Source organism: Mangifera indica, chromosome 12, assembly GCF_011075055.1.
Source record: "Mangifera indica cultivar Alphonso chromosome 12, CATAS_Mindica_2.1, whole genome shotgun sequence".
Lineage (NCBI taxonomy): Eukaryota > Viridiplantae > Streptophyta > Magnoliopsida > Sapindales > Anacardiaceae > Mangifera > Mangifera indica.
In genome coordinates, this window is record NC_058148.1 from 11,682,394 (window position 1) to 11,703,195 (window position 20,802).

General features: G+C 34.2%; 4 protein-coding genes and 1 pseudogene across 4 annotated transcripts; 2 read left to right on the forward strand and 3 right to left on the reverse strand.

Annotated features, from left to right (window-relative positions):
- Nucleotides 1–149: 149 nt before the first annotated feature.
- Nucleotides 150–1,731, reverse strand: LOC123193661 (1-aminocyclopropane-1-carboxylate synthase 1-like). The gene is made up of 2 exons (XM_044606723.1): nucleotides 1,574–1,731; nucleotides 150–1,138 (listed from the first exon to the last, which is right to left on the reverse strand). The coding sequence occupies exons 1-2, from the start codon at nucleotides 1,717–1,719 to the stop codon at nucleotides 265–267; spliced, it is 1,020 nt and encodes a 339-aa protein (XP_044462658.1). The 5' UTR covers nucleotides 1,720–1,731; the 3' UTR covers nucleotides 150–264.
- A 4,486-nt stretch (nucleotides 1,732–6,217) lies between these two features.
- LOC123192399 lies at nucleotides 6,218–9,103 on the forward strand. Its single transcript, XM_044604936.1, has 7 exons — nucleotides 6,218–6,416; nucleotides 6,508–6,604; nucleotides 6,804–6,887; nucleotides 7,041–7,080; nucleotides 8,060–8,128; nucleotides 8,223–8,332; nucleotides 8,791–9,103. Exons 1-7 carry the CDS (start codon nucleotides 6,293–6,295, stop codon nucleotides 8,924–8,926), a joined length of 660 nt encoding a protein of 219 aa, XP_044460871.1. The 5' UTR covers nucleotides 6,218–6,292; the 3' UTR covers nucleotides 8,927–9,103.
- A 3,083-nt stretch (nucleotides 9,104–12,186) lies between these two features.
- On the reverse strand, nucleotides 12,187–15,216 carry LOC123192585 (protein SMAX1-LIKE 3-like). The gene is made up of 3 exons (XM_044605184.1): nucleotides 13,879–15,216; nucleotides 13,632–13,785; nucleotides 12,187–13,537 (listed from the first exon to the last, which is right to left on the reverse strand). Exons 1-3 carry the CDS (start codon nucleotides 15,078–15,080, stop codon nucleotides 12,500–12,502), a joined length of 2,394 nt encoding a protein of 797 aa, XP_044461119.1. The 5' UTR covers nucleotides 15,081–15,216; the 3' UTR covers nucleotides 12,187–12,499.
- Nucleotides 15,217–16,230: 1,014 nt separating this feature from the next.
- LOC123192597 lies at nucleotides 16,231–18,765 on the forward strand (annotated as a pseudogene).
- Nucleotides 18,766–19,203: 438 nt separating this feature from the next.
- Nucleotides 19,204–20,244, reverse strand: LOC123193551 (transcription repressor OFP13-like). Its single transcript, XM_044606587.1, has one exon. The coding sequence runs from the start codon at nucleotides 20,073–20,075 to the stop codon at nucleotides 19,368–19,370; it is 708 nt and encodes a 235-aa protein (XP_044462522.1). The 5' UTR covers nucleotides 20,076–20,244; the 3' UTR covers nucleotides 19,204–19,367.
- Nucleotides 20,245–20,802: the final 558 nt, after the last annotated feature.

A 20,802-nucleotide genomic window follows, 5' to 3' on the forward strand; every position in this document is an offset into this window, starting at 1 on the left:
AACTTTAACTATGTGTATATATTTTTTAGTATATAATTAAGTATATAAATGATATATTATTAAATGATTGAAAGATTTTAAATCAATAATGAAATAGTATCTAATCAGATAATAATATATTATCTGTGTTGATAACATTACTCGTTTGATTAAGCCTGGAACCAATGGTGAGTCAGGAATTGGTGAGTGAGGAGACATTATATGGGGCGACAAAACACCCTGTTCACATATCCTTGACTTGAAGCTGAGACGAAGAATTGGCTGTCAGTTTTTCTTTGTTGCTGTATTTGCAACTTTGCTTTGAGGCACAAATGCTTCAATTCTTTTCAGTGCAATATCCACTGTCCCATCATCTATATTTGCAAAGCACACCCGAAACCAACCAGGCTCTTGGCAATGAAAGGAAGAGCCGGGTGAAACATTAAGCTTCACATCATTCACAATGGTGCGCCATAGTTTCATTTCAGCTTCGAAGGTTTGTTGTTGCAGGAGGTGTCGCAAGTCCATCCAGAAGAAAAGACCTGCATTTCCCTTCAAGCAACTAATTCCCACTTGTTCATGTCTCTTTGTGAAAACATGGTACCTTTTCACCAGCCTCTTTGAGCACTCCGCCAGAAACTTCTCAACAAACTCATCATCAGAGAGCATTGAAGCGAGTAAAAATTGTGTCTGAGAGGACACTAAACCAAAGCTTGACATCTTGCGGCCACAGCTGACAACTGCATCATTATAAGAATAAACGATGCCAACCCTAAGGCCAGGGAGGCCCATGTCCTTAGACAAACTGTAAACAATGTGAATGAGATCTCGATCACAATCCATTTCTTGGATAACTTCGGCGATGCTTATGAACTTGGGAGAACAGAAGAGAGTGGCAGCATATATTTCATCGCACACAAGGTGAATGTTCTTTTCATTGATGAAGTTCACTAAACTTTTGAGTGTATCTCTGTCCAGGCTGATGCCAAGTGGATTTGAGGGGTTTGTTATGAGCAAGCCTTTGATATTAATGTTGGATTGTCGAGCTTTTTCATATGCTTCTTCCAACGCAGCCCTGGTTATCCGGAATTTGGTTGAGCTATCGCAGTGAACTGGAACTATTTCAACTCCAGTGCGCCATCCCAGGTCCCGATCAAACCTGCAAACCCATATTCTATTTGTTCAGTATAACCAACAAAATTATGAAATTTGATCAACCGCAAACCCATGCAATGCTATTGTCACGCTTTTTTTTTATAGCTAGCTCAAAATTGTTGGGTCATTGTCAATATATTGTCACTTTTGAATATACAAGAATTTATTATGATTTTGTTTTTGAGATTTGTAATACCAACATTCTTGACCGATTCATTATCTAAAAATTTTTCTCAATTCATATTTTTATAGTTTAAGATATTACATACTACTTAAAAAGTTACATTTTAGTAATTTTAAATGATATTGCATATACACAAATTTAATATCTTTCTCATACTTTACTGCAACGGATTTGCCTAAAACATAAAATTTGATCCGGAACCACCTCAGAGAAACAAAGTAGTTGATGTGAAAGGGAGGGAGAAGAAGTGCTTACGCAGGATAATAAGGTGAGGGTACAAGAAAAGCATCTCCGTGGTCGGCTAAACAGAAGATGATTTGCTCGTTTGCTCCGGTGGCTCCACCGGCCATGACTATACGTTCTGGATCAAATGTTACTCTTCCAACCCTCACTCGTCCCATGAACTTCGCCACAGCCTGAAATATATAAGATAATTAAAGCTTCTTGTCTCGGCTTTGCTAATCAGTATATTTATACTGTAGCATGCGTCTGGATATATATCTGTAGTCATCCGACTTATTACCTGTCTAAACTCGGGCAAGCCGTGATAATCCTGAAAGTTTGCTATATCCTTGAACTCGTCAACTCCTTCAGCAGTGCAAATGGAGGCATTGGGATTTTTGCGAATCCAGTCCTCGATTAAGTCAAAGCAAAGCTTAAAAAAAAACTATATGTTTAGTTCTCATCTGTGGTGACATTATAGATAACAGAAAACTTGGGGTTGAAAATATTCGGCGAACCTGATTCTCTGCAAGTCCCATTTGGATAACTCCTTCAGGATTTTGAGTAAGGTGAAAAGGATTCCTATCATATGCCTTCCACCCATCAAAATAAGGAGAATTTTCCCCGTGGCGATTATTAGAAGCAATCATGGACAAAATTCCCATTTTCAGTGTTTAAAAATCAGTACTTCTCTTTGTGGATGGAACAGTGTGCATGAATATTAGAATATATTTGCAGTTTGCCGAGAAGGATAAGTATTTATAGGCAGTGGAGTTGGGTAAATGTTTGTAAACGTGATGAATATGAGAGAAAACTCCGCTCAACACTTTTGAAAACCGATCCTAAAATTTGGAAATACGCATCACTGGAACAAATTCTTATCCTTGGAGCAGCGTTTCTCGGAAGCAGCAAAAAATGTGAACGGTTTGAAGAATTTGGACGGAAATTTTGCCATTTGGGCGGTGTTTTGGACTCATCTTACACATAAGACTCACACTGTCCCAGGTGCTGAGGTCAGACTTTTTATGGGATTTCATATATATTCATTTGGCTAAAAGACTTATTCCCACCCAAGGTTTGTCGGACTAAACAGGTTTTATTGTTAAGTTTAAAAATTTTTTAAAAATTTAAATACTCATATTTATGTTAAAATTTAATATTAGAATTAAAAATAAAATATTATTTAGTTACAAATATTTAAAAATTAAAAATTTATTATTTTTTTAAGTTTAAAATTTTAATCATTTTCTTTTATATAAAATTTTAAAAATGATAATTTCTTTCTAAGATTTTGAAACCGTAACCACTTCTAGTTTTCGTCACCATCTCTAGTTGTGTTCTCTTTCTTTCCATCAAAGATCATCTTCGTTAGAGACAAAGATGATTCAAAAGAAAAGGTGAGAGATCAATAAGTTCGTTGGAGAGGGAGGAAGAGAGGTCATAGGTGATGACGATATAAAATGACATTTCTCGTTTTCGATGATAGTTTTAAAACTTTAATGAGAAAACGATCACTTTTCAAACTTTTAGACGAGAAAAAAAAATATAATAAATTTTTAATTTTTTAATATTTTTAACTAAATAATAATTTTACACTTAATTCTATCAACAAATTTTAATATAAGGATGAATATTTCAATTTTTTAAACTTAGTAATAAAACTTTGTTCATTTAGCAAACCTTGGGTGGGAAAAGGCTTTTGGCCTATTCATCTCAGGTTATGAGCTGGGATTGTGAAAGCTTACCTGCAAATACTATGTGGCCGCCGACTTTTTAGGTTTTTGTATAACATTTCTCCTTTCTTTCTTTCTTTCGAACTTAATATAGAAAAAACTTAATCCTTGCAAGACTAAAATCACAACCATGCAATTCTCATTTTACACGTACAAAAACAGCGATCAAAACCCAATCCGAATTATTGTTTTACTGATTCAAATGTTTGTTGAGATAGATACATGGTTTTGAAAATTTAAATTGGCCAGTTAAACGAAAAATCGTGAGCCAATCTAGTTTGAAAACCTTTTAAACTCGATTAGGGTTTTGAACAAAGTTACATCATTATTGAATTAGCCCAAGTCCGTGGTTCAATCATCAGTTTATCCCAATCAAACTTTAATTAATATTTTCAAGTATTAACCATTTGATAATGTCGAAAGCACTATTAAACCACACACAAGCCAAACACACTTTATACTATTGATTTAAATTTAATGTGATTTAATATTTAATAATTAAATAATTAAAATTATTATAAATATTATTTTAATATTTATTTAAACATTTCACCACTTTGGTTTTCAGTCAACTAAACCATTAAATAATCTAAACTGATCTTTTTGTTGGATTAATCCATACAAGAGATACATTAATAAATATTATTCTCAAATATTTCACAAGCAATATTATATGTATATGTTTTTTATATACAATTTGAATTTATAAATAATGTATTATCGCATAATTAAGTATTTTTTTATCTTTAATTTAAAATTATCTAATCATATAATAACACATCATTTATATATCTAATTTATATAAAAAAATATTTACATACTTTTATTGATATTTCAAGTATAATCTACTTTGTTAAACAAAAGTAATTTTTTCCCGTGGCAAAAGTCTATCCATATATATAATGGGTTGAAATTGAATGATATCAAACCTTGGACCTTTTCAAAAAAAAAAAAATATATATATATATATATATATACAACATGCAATTTTTATCGTGAGAAAAAACTTTATCTAAATTAGATTGTCACTTTCGAAATTGAACAAACCGTAAATATTTAAGTATGATTGCTTAACATGTAATGGAGGGAGTATGTCCCTAATCAATAAACCAAAAAAAAATAAAGAAATTATATATCTGACTATCCGTCAGGTGTAAAGTAGTGGATTAATTTGAATGCCCAAATTACTTGGCTCTCACGATTGTGGCTGGCAGCAAAAATATTTTCAAAAACTTGTAAACTTTTGACTTACTGCTTTATGTTAAAATGCTTCATGGAACTCATTTTAAATGTGTCTTGTGTGAATTTAAAATAGAAAAAGAAAAACAAAATTTTAGCTATCAATTATAAGTGGAATTTCCATTTATAATTAGGAGAAATAACATTTTTTTTTATTTTTTAAGTTTGAAAATTTTATTTTATTAATAAAAATTATTAATTAGAAGGATAAAAAAATTATTTCTCATAAAAATTCTTTAAAAATCTAATGTATTTTTATATAAAGTTCATTTAAAAAAAAAAAAAAATCTTTCTTTCAAAATTTCCCTATTTTTAGTCTACCTCCTTTCATTTTTATTATTCTTTTTCCCTATATTTTTTGTTATGGTTTTCCATTTTCATGCCCAACACATGGAATTATGGTTCCATAGCAAACAAAATTGAAGTGTGAAAATCCCAAAATCTTGACATTGTATTCACATTATACAAATAAAATTACTCTTCTATTCTTCTTTTGCAAATTCACCGTTGAAACAAGCACCAAAAATTGTCAAACATGATCCCATCACCTGGAACTTTGGCATCCTTTGCAATGGTTGTCTTTATGTTAAAAAATGGTGATTGTTAGGGCTGGATTCGAGTTAAGCCGAGCCCACGGCTCGGTTTATTTATAAACGGCTCGTGTTCAGCTCGAGCCAAACTCAGTTCGGCTCGATTTGTTTTTCATATCAAAACGATATCGTTTTGTATATATATGGATCAAAACGACGTCGTTTTGTATAAGAAATTTTAAAAAAAATCTACTGAGTCAGCTTGAGTTTGATCTAGCTGGGCTCTGCTCGGCTCGTTTCGGGCTCGAACCGAGCTCGAGCTCAAGCTCGAGCTGGCTCGGCTCAAGTCCAGCCCTAGTGATTGTGATACTTTGACAATGTAAAAAAGTTAGTAGTGATGGTATGGTTTGGCAATACTAACTAAATTAGACAGTGTCGTCACGAGATCTTCTCGTATGAGCACCAACACCAAGATCACTTTTTCATTCAAGAAGACGAAATTGTTTTTTGACCTCATTAGCCTTTAAAAAACACCAATTTCAACTCTGATTTTTACACCAATCTTTTTTATTCAACTCTTTGTCTTACTTTAACCATCACAATCGCTTTTCTTGTTCTTATAATTCACTTATTTTTTAAGGTTAAAATATCAATCATTGCTATTAAGCTCCTTTTTTACATAGATATTTTGTCATGAAATAACTAAAAGAAAGAGAGCAAGATCTAGAAGCATATGGATTAGGACTTGTGCAGGCGGCAAAGTGGTAGCAATATATATACTTAGTCGTTAATCTCAAGTTTCATTTTGGTTGTCAACAATTGATTTGTAATTACTCCCATTTGTGTTAGTCGCGACACTGAAAAATGAAAAAACATATGTAAAATAACTTTTTACTTTTTCCTTGAACGAAGTTCACTAGAAAAAGTAGATGAGGGTTTGATTTTTCTTTTAAACTTAAACTGTGGGAACTTGTCAGTTTAGTAAATCTTGGGTGGATAATCGTATTTTGGTCTGTATATGATGCAAAACACACCAAATAAAAGTTGGTTTCCACATAAAGGACTAAATCTTAAGTGGGCCGTTCCCTGAAGCCGTTATTGATGATCGGGCCTGTTAGGCCCCTTTTAGTTACAGCATGTCAGCGTGCATGATATGAAATGGACGTTTGAGAATTTTTCCAACTGATGGCCGCCGGCTCGTAGACAATACCAAATGGACAGCAAAACGCCAAGTGGCTAGCCATAAAGCCATGAGTTTCCATCTCAAGTTTCGACCCGTATGCCGTTCTCGTCGACATCTGCTTCATCATACTTCAAAAATCATCCCAACAGCAGCAAGAAACTTTGCCATGGCCTCAAGCAAACACTCTCAAGGTTTGCATGCGTATACATTTTTTATTTGTGTGTGAGATAATTTGATTGTTGTTCGTTGAAAAGTAATGCTGGCGATTTTCTTGTATTATAGATGGTAAAGAAAATAAAACGGATGAGAAGAGGGAACGTTACACCAAAGGAGAATGCGATTCTACTTCAGCTCGTATTATCCCTCACCTTCTCAGCCTGTGAGTTTCTTACTTGACAAATTTATGAAGGAAGGATGATTGTGAAAAGAGTAGAAATGTTTAAGAGCAAATACAATTAGTTGGATAAGAAAGAGAAGTGGGATTATGAATAATTTCTTGGGATTCCATCTCTGATTGTTTTTCATTAGATGGTTCAATTTCAATAACTGTTTTTATTTTCTGTGGATTAATGTTTCAGATATGGATCTTGTGCCACCGCTGCTGATTTCGAAATCTATGCTCCAGATGCTTCCTTTGAGGACCCTCTTATGTGTGCTCACGGGTATGTACTGAACTGAAGTAGAATCTTTACATATGTGATTATAAACAAAAAAAAATTTAAAAAAATCATTCCTTGTCAAATTGCATCTCTTCTCTTTATTTATTTTTTTATTTGAATTTTGTCTTATGCAAAGTGTTATTATTAACTCGGCAGGGTGCCCCAGATCAAGTCAGCATTCTATTCAATTGCCAAGGTTATAACTTTCGTTCATTGTATAAATCAATTGCTTGATGCCATTATTTAAAAAGTTAAAGGGAAAATCAATTTTGTGAAACAATGTGGATGGTTGATTTTTCTGTAACTACTCGTGAAAGCTTGGAAAGAGATGAAATTTTGTTTAGATTACACTAATTTGGTCTGTATCTTCTTTATTATTCTTCAGTTTTCCATGTATACTCAAGTCTTGGACGTAGATGCAACGTGATTAGTGCTTTTTATGCGTTTCTTCAAATTTTCCATTTATTAACAGATAAGAATAATGAATACTGTTTTGCAGTGTGTTTTCGTTTATGGTGATAGAATAAGTTGCTTAAAATGTATGTGGAAGTCAAGTACAGTTCTAGATAGATTCTTGGAAGAGTTTTCACATTGCTTCTATGTCTGTGTCTCTGTCACCTTTTAACTATTACACTGTGAAAATCATATGTTCTGCTGCTTTGTCACCTGATATCTAATAATATATAATTCACAATACAACATCTGAATGATCTTAAATTATATAATTTTCTTGTAATTGTACAGCTTAGTTTTCTCTTTACTTCCGAGTGTAATTCCAGTGTTCCTTGTTTGTATTGTTGGATACAAATATATCTTTGTTAGAAACAGGGCTTTTTGGGGACACATCCCAATTTTTGAGGGTAAGGTTAATTTATTAAAGGTAGTTAGGGTAATAAGGGGAGGAGAAAAGTTAAAAGGAGGTTTTCAGCGCCTCGAATGACTTGAATTGGAAGGCCCTTGCTCTTTCAATTGCCACTTTATCCTATTTTAATCCCCTTTATCTATATAATATCTTTTGATTTGTTGTGTTTGTTCGTTGTTTTTTGGGTGAATATTGGTTGGTTTCTTAACAATCTTCTGTGGAAAAGCTAGAATTGGGAAATTGGTTGTTGATGTTTTAACAGTTTGTGATGACTAACTTTTTTGTTAACCTTCCTTTTTTGTAACATTTTCAGGTTTTTAGTGAGTCAAAAATTACTGAATACAGCGTCAAAGAAAACGTTATTTCACCACAGAAGCTAGAGGTTTGAAATGTTCTCTGTGCAATTATTTTAACTCATCTTCCTGGTTCCATTGGTCCTTGTTACAAATATTTGAAACATTTTATGCTTTATTCAGATACTAATCGACAGCAAGCAACATTACAAGTTCTTGGGAAGAAACATAGATATGATCTCACTTATTAAGCTGCAAGTAGAGAATGGAAAAGTCGTTCGACATGAAGATTTGTATGCACTCAATGCTTTCACATGCTTTTTCTGTTTCATTCAATCCTCAATTTATATTGATTCGATAGAAGACTGGACCTCAAATTTCTTATAATTTCTCTTTGACTACAAATTAAATACACATCTGGAATCATATTTGGTGAAGGAACAGATATCTTCTTTCAATTCACTTCTCCTGCAATATGTGCAGAATGGTTATATAATATTATGTTACTGGAAGCTCTAAATTAAATAATTAATCCACTTTATGGAGTCAAATAAACCATGAGAATTGGGTATTGGCCTTGTGAAGGAGGCAGCCAAGTAGGGCTGCTCTTGTATAAGTTCAAACATAAATACTTACTCAAGATTATTGAGTATTAATCTAATGTTTTTGCTTGTTTTCTTTGAGAGTTTATTATTTGCGAAGATTCTCTTTATTAAATGATAGCCTCACATTATGCTTAAAATCTTTGCAGGTGGGACAAGAAGCCTCTCCGGAATAGAGAAACAGTTAAGCTGCCATTGGCTGGCCGTATGTTTGAAATGACTCGCAGAGGTTCAATGCTAGCAACTCATGTTATGATGGGGTTTGGAAAAGATCCATCCAAGTAACTTCTTCTCAAAAAATTATGTGTGCTCCAGATTTCTATCCAGCTCTGTATTGAAATCTTTGTTAAGCTCGTTCTAAGATCCAGATTCTCTTGGTGTCAGAAATTTGAACAATAATTAGTATTCCTAGGTTGTATACAATATCGTGTTTAATCATTTTGCACTAAGTCTTCGCTTTTACGTGTGTATATGCTTGTAATCTTTCCGAGTGAGCTTTCTTTCGGGGCAGTATGTCATGTTGCCCATTGTCCAGAATGAACATGCTTTCATACTGATTGATATCAACATTTTCATGTATTAATCCATTGGTTAATATCAAACTGTTGATTTCTAGAAAAGTTAAATGGGAATATAAGACAGGGATGTTTTTGAAGGATCCAAAGGAAATGTTTTCGAAGGGATTTAATTATGGAGTGATTATGAGAGTTAGAGATCCGAGAAGTCCCTTACTTTGATGGGAAAAAATTTGAGAAATGATAGAAAAGAAAAGAGATCAGGGTTAAAGAAGAAAGTGATCTCTTAGAAACTTTGTCTCCATGCCAATCCTTTTATTAGAATAGAAAAGGCTTTGTGTCTATGTATATTGCATTAAAGAGAAAGCTGTAATGCCTTTGTACAGTCACAACTACATTTTGAATACTTTAAGAGGATAAATCACCCCCTTAAAAGAATACATATACCACCTTTATGAACTTGTATTTCTCTTTCTCTTATCTTTTTTAATTTACTTATGAATTATAGATCTCATTCAAAGATCACATATTGAAAACGGCTAGAGTGACATTCATTTTATAATATTAAAATTAAAAAAAAAAAAAAAACCCATTACTCTACATATTGGGATGAGTAGCCCATGATTGGTTGTTGCAACAATAATCCTATAGGTAAAACCTAATAATGAATGATTTGTGGTTGATTAGGATAAACTAGAGAAATAAATAACAAGTAAAGTTGGAAAGAATAAATCAAAGGTTTGTGCCTTGGAATGAGTAAACTAATGGGTTTGTGGTGGCTATGCTTGTAAGCTATTAAACAGGAATCATTGTTTAGTTTGCGGCAGAGGGGGTAAAGCAAAAACTAACGGTGGGTTTGTGGTTATCCATCTAATTAATTCTTAACATAATATTGTTTATTTATTTTCTCATAGATTAATAGCCTAATCAACTTAAAGGCAACTTGGCTTTAGGTGTCTAAACCAATAGAATAATACATGATTTTTTTAATGACCAAAAGGAAAGTAGGAAACATAATTAATAAGGACTTCATTAGCCATGCATGGATGTGTTTATGTTAATTTCGTCTTATCATTTTTCATTCCTAATGGGAACGAAGCTCGAGGGCGGCAATTGTTAAAGCAGAACAATGTTGCTCGAGGCTTATAAGAACATACCCCTACAACCGTCCCCTCCAAGTTAATATTAATCTTAATACTTAGGTATAATCATTTTTCTTAGTTGATTTCATCTCTGAACGTGATACATACATTTCAAATGACAGTTATCTTCCGACACTGACAGGATTATGGTTTTATTAGCAAACTAAAGATGATGGTTAACTAACTTATTTAATTATACAAAGGCCAAACGACTATTTCCCACCTAAGGTTTAGCGTTTTCTCAAATGTCCCCCCTTTAACTATGGAAACACCAAACATCCACCCATGGCCGGTTAGATTTAACAAAACCCTAACGGTGGTAAGGGTAAAATCGTCATTTTTGCTATAATATTAAAAATAAACTAAAATAGAAATAATTTTGCCCCCCTAAACTTTAAAAACTAACATTTTTCCCCAGCCTAAATTTTAAAAAACCGCAGTTTCACCCTAGGGTTTGGTTTTGAAATCTCCAGCGACCTCTCCGGCTCCGTTGCCGACGGCCTCTCCCTCCCGAAGCAACCTCTCCTTCCGGCGATCTCTTTCCTCCCATTTGGAGGTCCGATCGACGCCTGGAGACGCCGTGGGAGATGAAGAACTTCGACGGGAAGACTCGTCTTCCCAGACGAAGACGACGGCTTCGTCTTTGTCTGGGAAGACGAAGAACTTCGTCTTCCCGACGAAGTTCTTCGTCTCCCACAAAGTCTCCGGGCGTCGATCGGACCTCTAAATGGGAGGAAAGATATCGCCGGAAGGAGAGGTTGCTTTGGGAGGGAGAGGCCGTCGGCAACGGAGCCGGAGATTTCAAAACCAAACCCTAGAGTGAAACCGCGGTTTTTTAAAACTTAGGCTGGGGAAAAATATTAGTTTTTAAAGTTTAGGGGGGCAAAAAGAGATAAAATTTGTAGGCGTTAGGGTTCTGTTAAATCTAACCGGCCATGGGTGGGTGTTTGATATTTCCATAGTTAAAGGGGGGACATTTGAGAAAACCCTAAACCTTGGGTGGGAAATAGTCGTTTGGCCTTATACAAATATAAAATTAGGGTTGATGGTTATTATTTTCCATATGAACTCCTTTAAAATAATTATTTTAATTAATATCTCAAATATTAAATTTTAAAAAAGATGAAGCCCCTTTTCGGTGATTTTAAAGTAACAAACATCTTTCTATAATATAAAGATTATAATATTCTTCTTCTTTTTTAATATATAGTTTACAAATTTTTGTGTAAATTTGTTAAAATTTTAAATATAAAATATGAGAATTGAATTGTCTATTAAAAAATATAAACTTTTAATATAATATTTATATAATTTTAAACTCTTTAATCTTTATAATTATTTTTTTAAGGTAGATTTATATCAAAATTATAAATTAAAAAATTTTATTAATAAAATCAAGTAATTGTATGCTCACCTATCCATTCGAGAAAAAAGGAATGGTTATTCTTTCGCAAAACTCTTACGTTGTGAATCTGACCTCATCGTCATCATCATCCAATCCAACTTTATACCTGATCAAATTAAGAAGCGTTTAACTCTGATTTTTCACGAAAGATGTTTATATCGTGGAACATATTCATTTGTGTGTGGGCCAATTTGTCGAAACTGAGAGAGGGCAGAGCTGCCATCCCATCCTTTGAAATTTGAGAAAGTTTTTTCGAATTGACGTAGGACGTTATCATTATGTTTTGTTTGTAAAAATCTTCTTTAATAGATTTTTTTCTAATAAACGAAAAATCTTTTTTTTTTTTTTTTAAATAGAATATAGATCAAAATGATGAGACATTCTTATCCATTGAAAACTTTTTCTCCAAATTGAACTATGTTCATACTTTATACTAATCACTTATTATATATATCAGATAATTTTGTTGTAGTCAAGATGGAGTTTTGTTGTACTGCTGTTGCTGGTTGTACCTTAACTTTGGATGAGATTCTAGGGTTTACAGGAACATCAAAGTTACATTACACTGATTAAATATACACATTGCTGAACATCGACATAAAAAGCTAAACTTACTGTAACCCCCCACCATGAATCATGCATTTTGTTTTAGTATACCAATGTCTTTTTCGCCTCCTGTTAGTTTTGCATTAATTCTTTTACCCCCTCCCCACACTTCTACTGTTCTACAATCCAAAAAAATTAAAAAAAAAATCCCCACAGAATTAAAAAAACATGGACAATGATGAAGAAATTATCACAGTTCTTGAATTTTGAATATGATTTGCCTATCCAGAGACTCCACAAGTCTAACTATGTCACCCGTTGCTTCATTATTGTGATCTTCGTCTTCGACGTTAATGGCAATGTTTAAGTCCAATGAGATACTTGAGCTTTTCTTCTCCTTCAAATTATTGGTATCGTTGTCCTCGTAATCTTGGTGATCATCCTTTGGCTTTCTAATTGGAGAGGAACTCGCTTTCGACGATGAAGTACTCATGATCTTCACGTTATGGCAACTGAAAATGATAATGGCGTCTTTCAGAGGAAAAATTTCACCGCCAGGAAGAGTTATGTTTCCACTTTCAATCGCTTCCTTTAAACCCTTCTGAGAGAATTCGTCAACTTGTTCGATATCCTCCATGAAGAACACACGATGAGGATTCTCATTCAATGCCAACCCGAATCTCTCCAAATAGTTGCAATTTTGAGTTCTTGAAGAGGAGAAATTGCTCAGCCCAATTGAAGTGAATTTGTTTTGAGACCCGAAAACAAGTTTAGCTATCTCCCTGGCGACCTTTTCTTTGGCCTGAGAATCAGCTCCCGAAAACAACAGCCAAGTGTCTTCTTTATCGTCTCTGCAACACTCTTTCGAGCTGTTTTGTTTCGACCTGCATTGAAGAATGGTAGTTGCGATTTCCTGAACTATTTCTTTCTGCCATGGAATTTTTCTCTCCAACGCATCGCAAAGGATCTTCAAGTTTGCATCGTTGAGAACTTTGAACATGTTGAGGACATCGTTATCTTCCTCAACCACAAGCTCGCTTGAAGAAGCTGAGTTTGGGCTGGAGTTGGGATTGGATAAAAGGTCTGGTTTTGGGTGGTTTCTTAAGCTGCTTTCGTAGCCTTCTTCGCTGGTTTCAGATACCCAGAACTGGTGCTCTTTTGGCACCCGTTTGGGCTTGGAAAAGAGGGGCCATGAAGAGATTGAAACGGAAGAGGGCGAAGAGGAAGAGAAATCAAGGACTTTCTCAGAATACTTTGCACGTTTTGGCACTGGACTGTCAACACATTCCTTGAAAAATAAAAAAAAGTTAGTTTTCAGCTTGATAAGCAACAAGGTGAAATGATGTGTTATCAATTTAGCGAAGTACAGATGAGATAGAAACCTGATCAATAATGGCATTTTTTCTGCTTTCTTCTTTGTATTGCTGGAGCCATGAAGGCAAGGTTGAGTCTTTCTTTTGAGCTTCCCTGTTGAAACCTGAATTGAAATGATAATTATCAACTCCACCTTCAAGGGTTTTTGTTCTTGGAGAATCACTGAATGGAAGTAAAGAAGTAATCAGACAAAAAAGGAAAAAATAAAACAAGTAAAATATATTAAAGATTGTACTTTTGATCTTAATTAATTACCTTTCAAGGTTGAGACTTAAACTTAAGCTTCCACCATGAATAGTTAGAGGATGGAATTCCCACATTGTTTCAAGAGAAGGATGGCCTGTTTTGCATCTCATGTAAGTCTGAAAAGTTGCCATCCCCAAAAGCCAAACTCTTTCACTTTCTCTGGTTTCACACACCAATCTTTTAAGCTCCATAATTATGAACTCCACAGAAGAATAATAGTTTCTTCTTTGTTCACCGTAAGTTGACCAAAACTCGGCCACCCATTTGAGATCACCTAAATATAAAACAACCCCTCTACCTATATAGCTTTTCACCAGACACCTAATCTCCACCAGCTTCTGTTCTACCTCTTCCTTAGAGGAATTCCTCAAAGAGAAAAGTGGAAGACTAATGAACCGTGCATATCTTAAATCCCCAGGAACTTGTCCTCTCTCGAATTTCTCAACAATCCCTCTAATTATTCCCTCGGTGGTAGCTAAACAACCCCCCACAATCACAGTGTTTCTTCTTTTGTTAACTAATGTGCACAAAACAGTCATCACCTTATCATTTTTAGCTTCATCTTGAAGAGGTTTGATGGGTTTCATGACTCCAAATTGAGAAAAAGATAAGGATTGGGACATGCTAGGACCAAGAATTTGAGGAAGTCTAGTGTTTTCTTTAGACTGTAGACTACTGACTGGTGGACTTTGAGAACAAATATCTAAAGAAACATCTTCTTCTACCTTGGTTTTGACTTGACTGCTGGAAAAGCCAGCTTCTCTCATGACTCTATTGACACTTGGGTCGTCTAAAATGGAAATAATGAGCTGTTCTATCTCAATTTTCAAAGCTAAGATCGGTTGTTGCTGGTTTTCTATTGAGCCGCGGCGTTGGTAAGCCTGCGCACGCTTGAAGGCGGCGACGAGTGCGTTGGAAAGCGAAGGGCGAGGAGAGTGAGGGCCCAAAAGAGGGCTTGAAGTAGAGGCAGGGAGGCGATTGAGAGCAACATTAAAGCAAAACTCTAACGCCTTGCACTGAAGAGGGTGAGAGTGAGATTGAAGACACGCTCTTCGAAGAAGACCAGCAGGAGAAGCAAGCATGGCGCTGGCAACATGCAGAGGCGTGACTTGCGCGTGGCCTCGCCGCCTGGCGAAACTCACGGCTTGCTTCACAATGCCACCAGCCTCGGCCGTTAGAGCCTGAGGCACAGAGCAAAGCCCTACTCTCATGATTGAAGAAAAAAAATTTCCTTTCTTGGTTGAAAACACTTAGAACATTTGAAGTTGGTGATCGAGGAGGAAGAGTGAAGAGTGAAGAGAGATTTATGTAAGTGGGGATTGTGCTTTTCTTGTTAAGAGAGGAATTAAAGAAAGTAATTTGAATGTGCTTTAACTTTGGCTTAGGCTTTCTTTTCTTTCTATTCTGTCTCTTGCATCGTATGTTATAAAGGTGTGTGGACGATTAAGCACTTCCAAGCAGTAAGCACTTCCAAGCAGTAAGCACTTTGGACAGAATAATCACTTTTCTTTTCTTTTTTCAATAAGGATTTTTCCTGTGTTTAATAATTTAATGTAAAAAAATGTATACTTTGTCTTTTAATAACTCTCTCTCAACAAAGTAGCGAGAGGTGAGTTAATCTAGAGTTCAAATCTGTAGGCAGAGAATTTTCAGACAAAAAGAAGCTAAAAACCAGATGCTGAAAAGAGAAAAAAGAATGTAAAAGATAAAGTTACAAAGAGCAGAAAAGAGAGAAGACTGGCTGTCTGTTTGAAGAGAATTGGGAACTGTAGTTCTGCTTTTTCTTTTTAAAAAAAAATATTTCACTCTTATCAAAGAAGAGGAATAATAATAGTAATGCTTTTGATGATTGGTTGTGAATCATGTAATTCAGAAAAATTAAAGACTGAGGAGAGGTAGTTTTGCATGAAATTTATGATCATAAAATCATTCTTTCTAGATCTCTTGCCCCAAAGTGGGCATAATTTCAAATTTCTTTCTATTTTTTTTTTCTTTCTTTCATCATTTTACTTCTTTTTCTTCTAAATTTTGGCCCCATTCTAGCAATTTCAGTCTCTCCTATACTCTTAATTCAATGCCAATTTTGAATTACTTCACACACTTATAAATATATAATTAAGTATATACATATATAAATTATGTAATTTTAAATTAAAAATAAAAATAATATATAATTATATAATAACATACTATTTATATATGTAATGGTATACCTAAAAATGTGTGGATGACGCATCTCTGGAAAAATTTCCAGATTGGCCCAACCGAAATTGAGCCAAATCCAAGTTTGGGCCCCAAGTAATGTTTCAGTTTGGTCAAAAACACGTAACCTTATTTCTTCGTTTTCTAGCGTATGTGACAGTGAAAGCGTGCTGCCCACACATGAAGGTCGGCTGACACTTGCTATATATATTTCTCAGAAACGCCTACCTTCTCACACCAAAATTTATTTCTTAAGATTTCCCAGGTGCGTTTTCGTTTTAATTCTCATTGTCATTTTGGAAATTTATTAATACTTATCTTGTAAGATGTAAATCATACTTATTACTGAGGTTGTTCTCTCCGCTAAAAATATGATTTTGGATTGCCAGGTTTTAATGCATATTACTGTGCCTGTTATGTTTATGATGTTTATGAGAGTGCTTTGGGTATCAAAAGCCTTTTTTTTTTTTTTTAAATACTTTTTTTCTCAAATTTTTGTAATTTATGTTTGGTTGACATAGTCTAAAATACTTTCTTATACCAAATTCTACAAACCATTTCATAAGAAAAATGTTTTGAAGTTTAGATACTTTTCTGTCAAAGTCTTTTGAGTAGAAGTGTTTTTTGTGAAAGTGCTTTGAAACCCACAATTTTCTAATTTAAGTTTTTGGTTTGTTTGTTTGTGTACATTAAAATAACTTCTTACAACAAGTGCCACAAGGAGCAGAGTCCTCTTGCTTGAATGGTTTTCTGCAAATCACCAATAAAAACTGTGGTTCTTAGGTTGAACAATTGTGAAAATTTTGCAAATTTTATGCAATTGCATTAGTATTTTGTTTCTGCTTAGTTACACAATGTAATATCTATTAATATGTGAATGTGTTCATGTTTTCGATTGCTAATTTGTTGTTTGGTTAGTTACAATGCTTTATATTCCTTTTATTTTTTTAATATTATATTATTTATTATTCATGTTATAAGTCATCTCTCTTTTTGCATATGCAGTTTTTTTGTGTATAACAATGGCAGAAAACTCAGATTCTAACATGAATATTGAGATATGGAAATTGAAAAAGATGATCAAAACTCTTGATGGTGTAAGAGGCAATGGCACTAGTATGGTATCTCTGATCATAAATCCTCGCGATCAGATATCTAGAGTGGTCAAGATGCTGGCCGAGGAATACAGAACTGCTTCAAACATTAAAAAGAGAGCAAACCGTCAATCTGTGTTGAGTGCAATTACTTCTGCACAGTCAAGGCTCAAGTTTTACAGAAATGTTCCCTGCAATGGACTCGTAGTTTATGCTGGGACAGGAGTAACTGAAGATGGGAATCAACAGAAGTTTGTTTATGATATTGTGCCTTTTAAGCCCATAAATGTATCTGTATACATTTGTGACAGTAAATTTCATACCGGGGCTTTGAATTGACTCCTTGAGTCTGATGAGAAGTTTGGATATGTTGTTATAGATGGGAATGGAACTCTGATTGGAACATCGAGCGGCAGAAGTCGCAAGGTAGTTGATAAATTTACAGTTGAGCTTCCAAAGAAGCATGGAAGAGGTGGTCAATCAGCATTGAGGTTCTCACGCCTTCGATTAGAGAAACGCCACAACTACCTGAGGAAGGCTGCAGAGCTTGCTGCTAAGTATTTTATAGATCCTGCAACTGGTCAGGTTAATGTCGATGGGTTGATACTTGGTGGTTCTGGTGAATTTAAAACAGAGTTGAGTCAATCTGATATGTTTGATTCACGCCTCAGAACAAAAATAATGAAAGCGCTAGACATTTCATATGGCGGAGAAAGGGGTTTCAACCAGGCGATAGAGCTGGCCTTTGATGTTCTATCCAATATGAATGTTGTAAAGGAGAAGCGTTTGATCGGTAAGTTCTTTGAAGAAATCAACCAGGATACAGGAAAGTATGTGTTTGGTGTAGATGACACTGTAAAGGCTCTTGAAATGGGCATTGTCCAAACACTTATCATCTGGGAAGATCTGGATATAAACCACTACATCTTGAAAAACAGTGTGACAAATGAAATTGTCATTAAGTACTTGAATAAGGAACAAGAGGCCAATGAAACCAACTTCCAGGATTCATCCGCAGGTTCTGAATTGAAGATTCAGGAAAAAACGTTACTTGTAGATTGGTTTGCTGATCAGTATAAGCAGTTTGGCTGCACACTAGAGTTTGTCGCCAACAAATCACAAGAAGGATCTCAATTCTGCAGAGGATTTGGTGGCATTGGGGGAATCCTTCGCTACCGGCTAAATGAAGCTTTTGATGATGGAGATGCTGCTTAGGATAATGAAAACAACTAAGACTTGCTGCACAGTGCTTTGTGGAGGGAAAGGCTGCAGCCACTTCAGTCAAGTGCCTCAGTGTAGCATTCTGCTGCAATAAACTACCTGTTTACACAGAGCTAAGGCTTATTTCGCTCTTCTCTTTATGTTAAGTTGATGAATTTGTTACTAGTAGGTGACAAACAGATCTAGAAAATTGATGGTGGAAGGTAAATGGTTGTGATATTTGCTTTGTGAGAAACTGTGATGTGTGTCACATGTTTAAGGTTCTTTGCTTTAATGTACAATTATAAATTGCATTTAAACCATATATACTTCATGTCAATGTAAATTTCTGATGTAAAATTTCCATGCTTGAATTGGGTACTCATATGTTTTCTCCTCATCACAATAATTATGCATGGGTTTGGATAATTAATGATGAGAACCCACCACCTCCCCTGATTGCATCTATGAAATTGGTATGATGGATTTTTTTTTTAAAAACCTCTTAAACGGAAATAAATTAGAATATTTGAACATATGTCATCCATTCAACATAGGCATTCATTTCAAGTAGTATTATATGTAAAAATAATAAACATAAATTTATATATAAACAATGACATGTTATCATATAATTAAATATTATTTTTAACTCTAATTTAAAATTATCTAAATTACATAATAATAAATCATCGTAAATAAGTTTATGCGTACTGTTTCTGTACATGATATGGTCACTTAAATCCAGTCTGTATAATGAAGGAGAGCTACCTGTTCCAGAACATGAGCTGGCTTTCCTGGAAAAAATTATGAAAAAGAAAAATTCTCTATTATATAACATATGCATAAACTCTCCGATATTCAGCCATATAATTTCCTATTTCTGGACTTTAGATCAAAATGCTATAGAAAAATTAAAGCTCGATGTACAAAAATATTCAATATATATATTATATTCTATTTTTAACCTACTAATATACACACAAATTCATGAAGCTGAAGCTAAGACATTACCACCATTTTTTCTTTTCGGTTAATCTCACTAATATCAGTCTCATGAGACAAAGCAGATAAAGAAGATGAAGAAAAACAAGAAACCGCAGAAGAATGAGAAGTAGCAGCAGGAGTAACAACAGAAGAATTATTAGAAGCAAGAGCAACAAGAAGATCAACAAAAGCATCAATTATAAATCCATGGTTATTCTTGCCATTCACTTTTAAATACCATCCCAACAACTCTTCCAAAAACTCCCGATCTTTCAACCCATGAGCCTCCACCATCTCCTCCATTGATCTCCTGAAGTCAACGTAAGGATCCTCAGACTCCATAGCCAAAACTACACTCTCTTTAAAAGGAAACCCTTCAGTCTTCGCCTCTTCGAGAATCGAACTACTGTCACCAGGCTCAAAGAACAGCCGTTCTGATCTCGCCCCACGCACCACCATCTCCAACGACTCGCCATCAAACTCTTCAGCCGAATCAGAGGAGAAGCTTCTGGCAGATGTAGACGAGTTTGTGAACCATGCTTCAGGGGTTTCAACGCCTGCATTGTTATTAGCCAAAGGGTCAAAGAAGACAGAATTGATAGTCTTGATAATATCGTCGCCTGCGGCAGCTCGGAAAGAAAGAGTCTTGGGATGCTTGCATGAAAGCCATTGAAGCCTGGTGGGTTCTTGGTGATGATTCTTGAAGAAAGAAGAGATCTTCATGAGAGTTACAGGATTAGTTAGAGGAGATTGGCAGTTATAAATGTGAGATGATGAGAGTTGAGGAAGAGGGAGAAGGAGAGATATTTAAAGGAGAAGTGAGGGGAAGATAGAGGGCAAGTGAAATTTAATGTATTATTAAATGTGATCCTTTCTCCAACAATGGAGTTATATATTTTATTCACCATTTTGTTGTTTTCCCAACACTTGGACATTTATTTTCTTTCGTCCTCCTCTATTATGATGCCTTCTTTTGGTTCTAACTTCTTATAATGTTAGGTCATCAGTCATGCATGTATATTTCATAAAATTATAGTAAAATAGGTTATAAAAATTATTAAATATAAATTATTATTATTATTATTATTATATTTATAGAATTTGATGTTTGATTGGACGTAATTAATATAATAGTAAAATACTTAAAAATTATTGGGTATAATTATTATAAATTTTAAAATATTTTTAATGTTATTTATTATAATAATTAAAAAAGGGTATTTTTATCTTTAAAAAATAAAAAAAAATTAATAAAATTAAAATTAGGTTGATAATTTTTTTAATATCTAAAGTAGAGTTAGTAATCAAATATTTTTTTTTATATTACATGTTATACCAATTTTGTTAATACAATATTATCAAAATTGTTTATTATCAAACAAACCAAAAATTAATTGAGTATTTGGATTATTTTAAACCAAACTTCCTCTTAGAATTTTTCTTGAGGTGA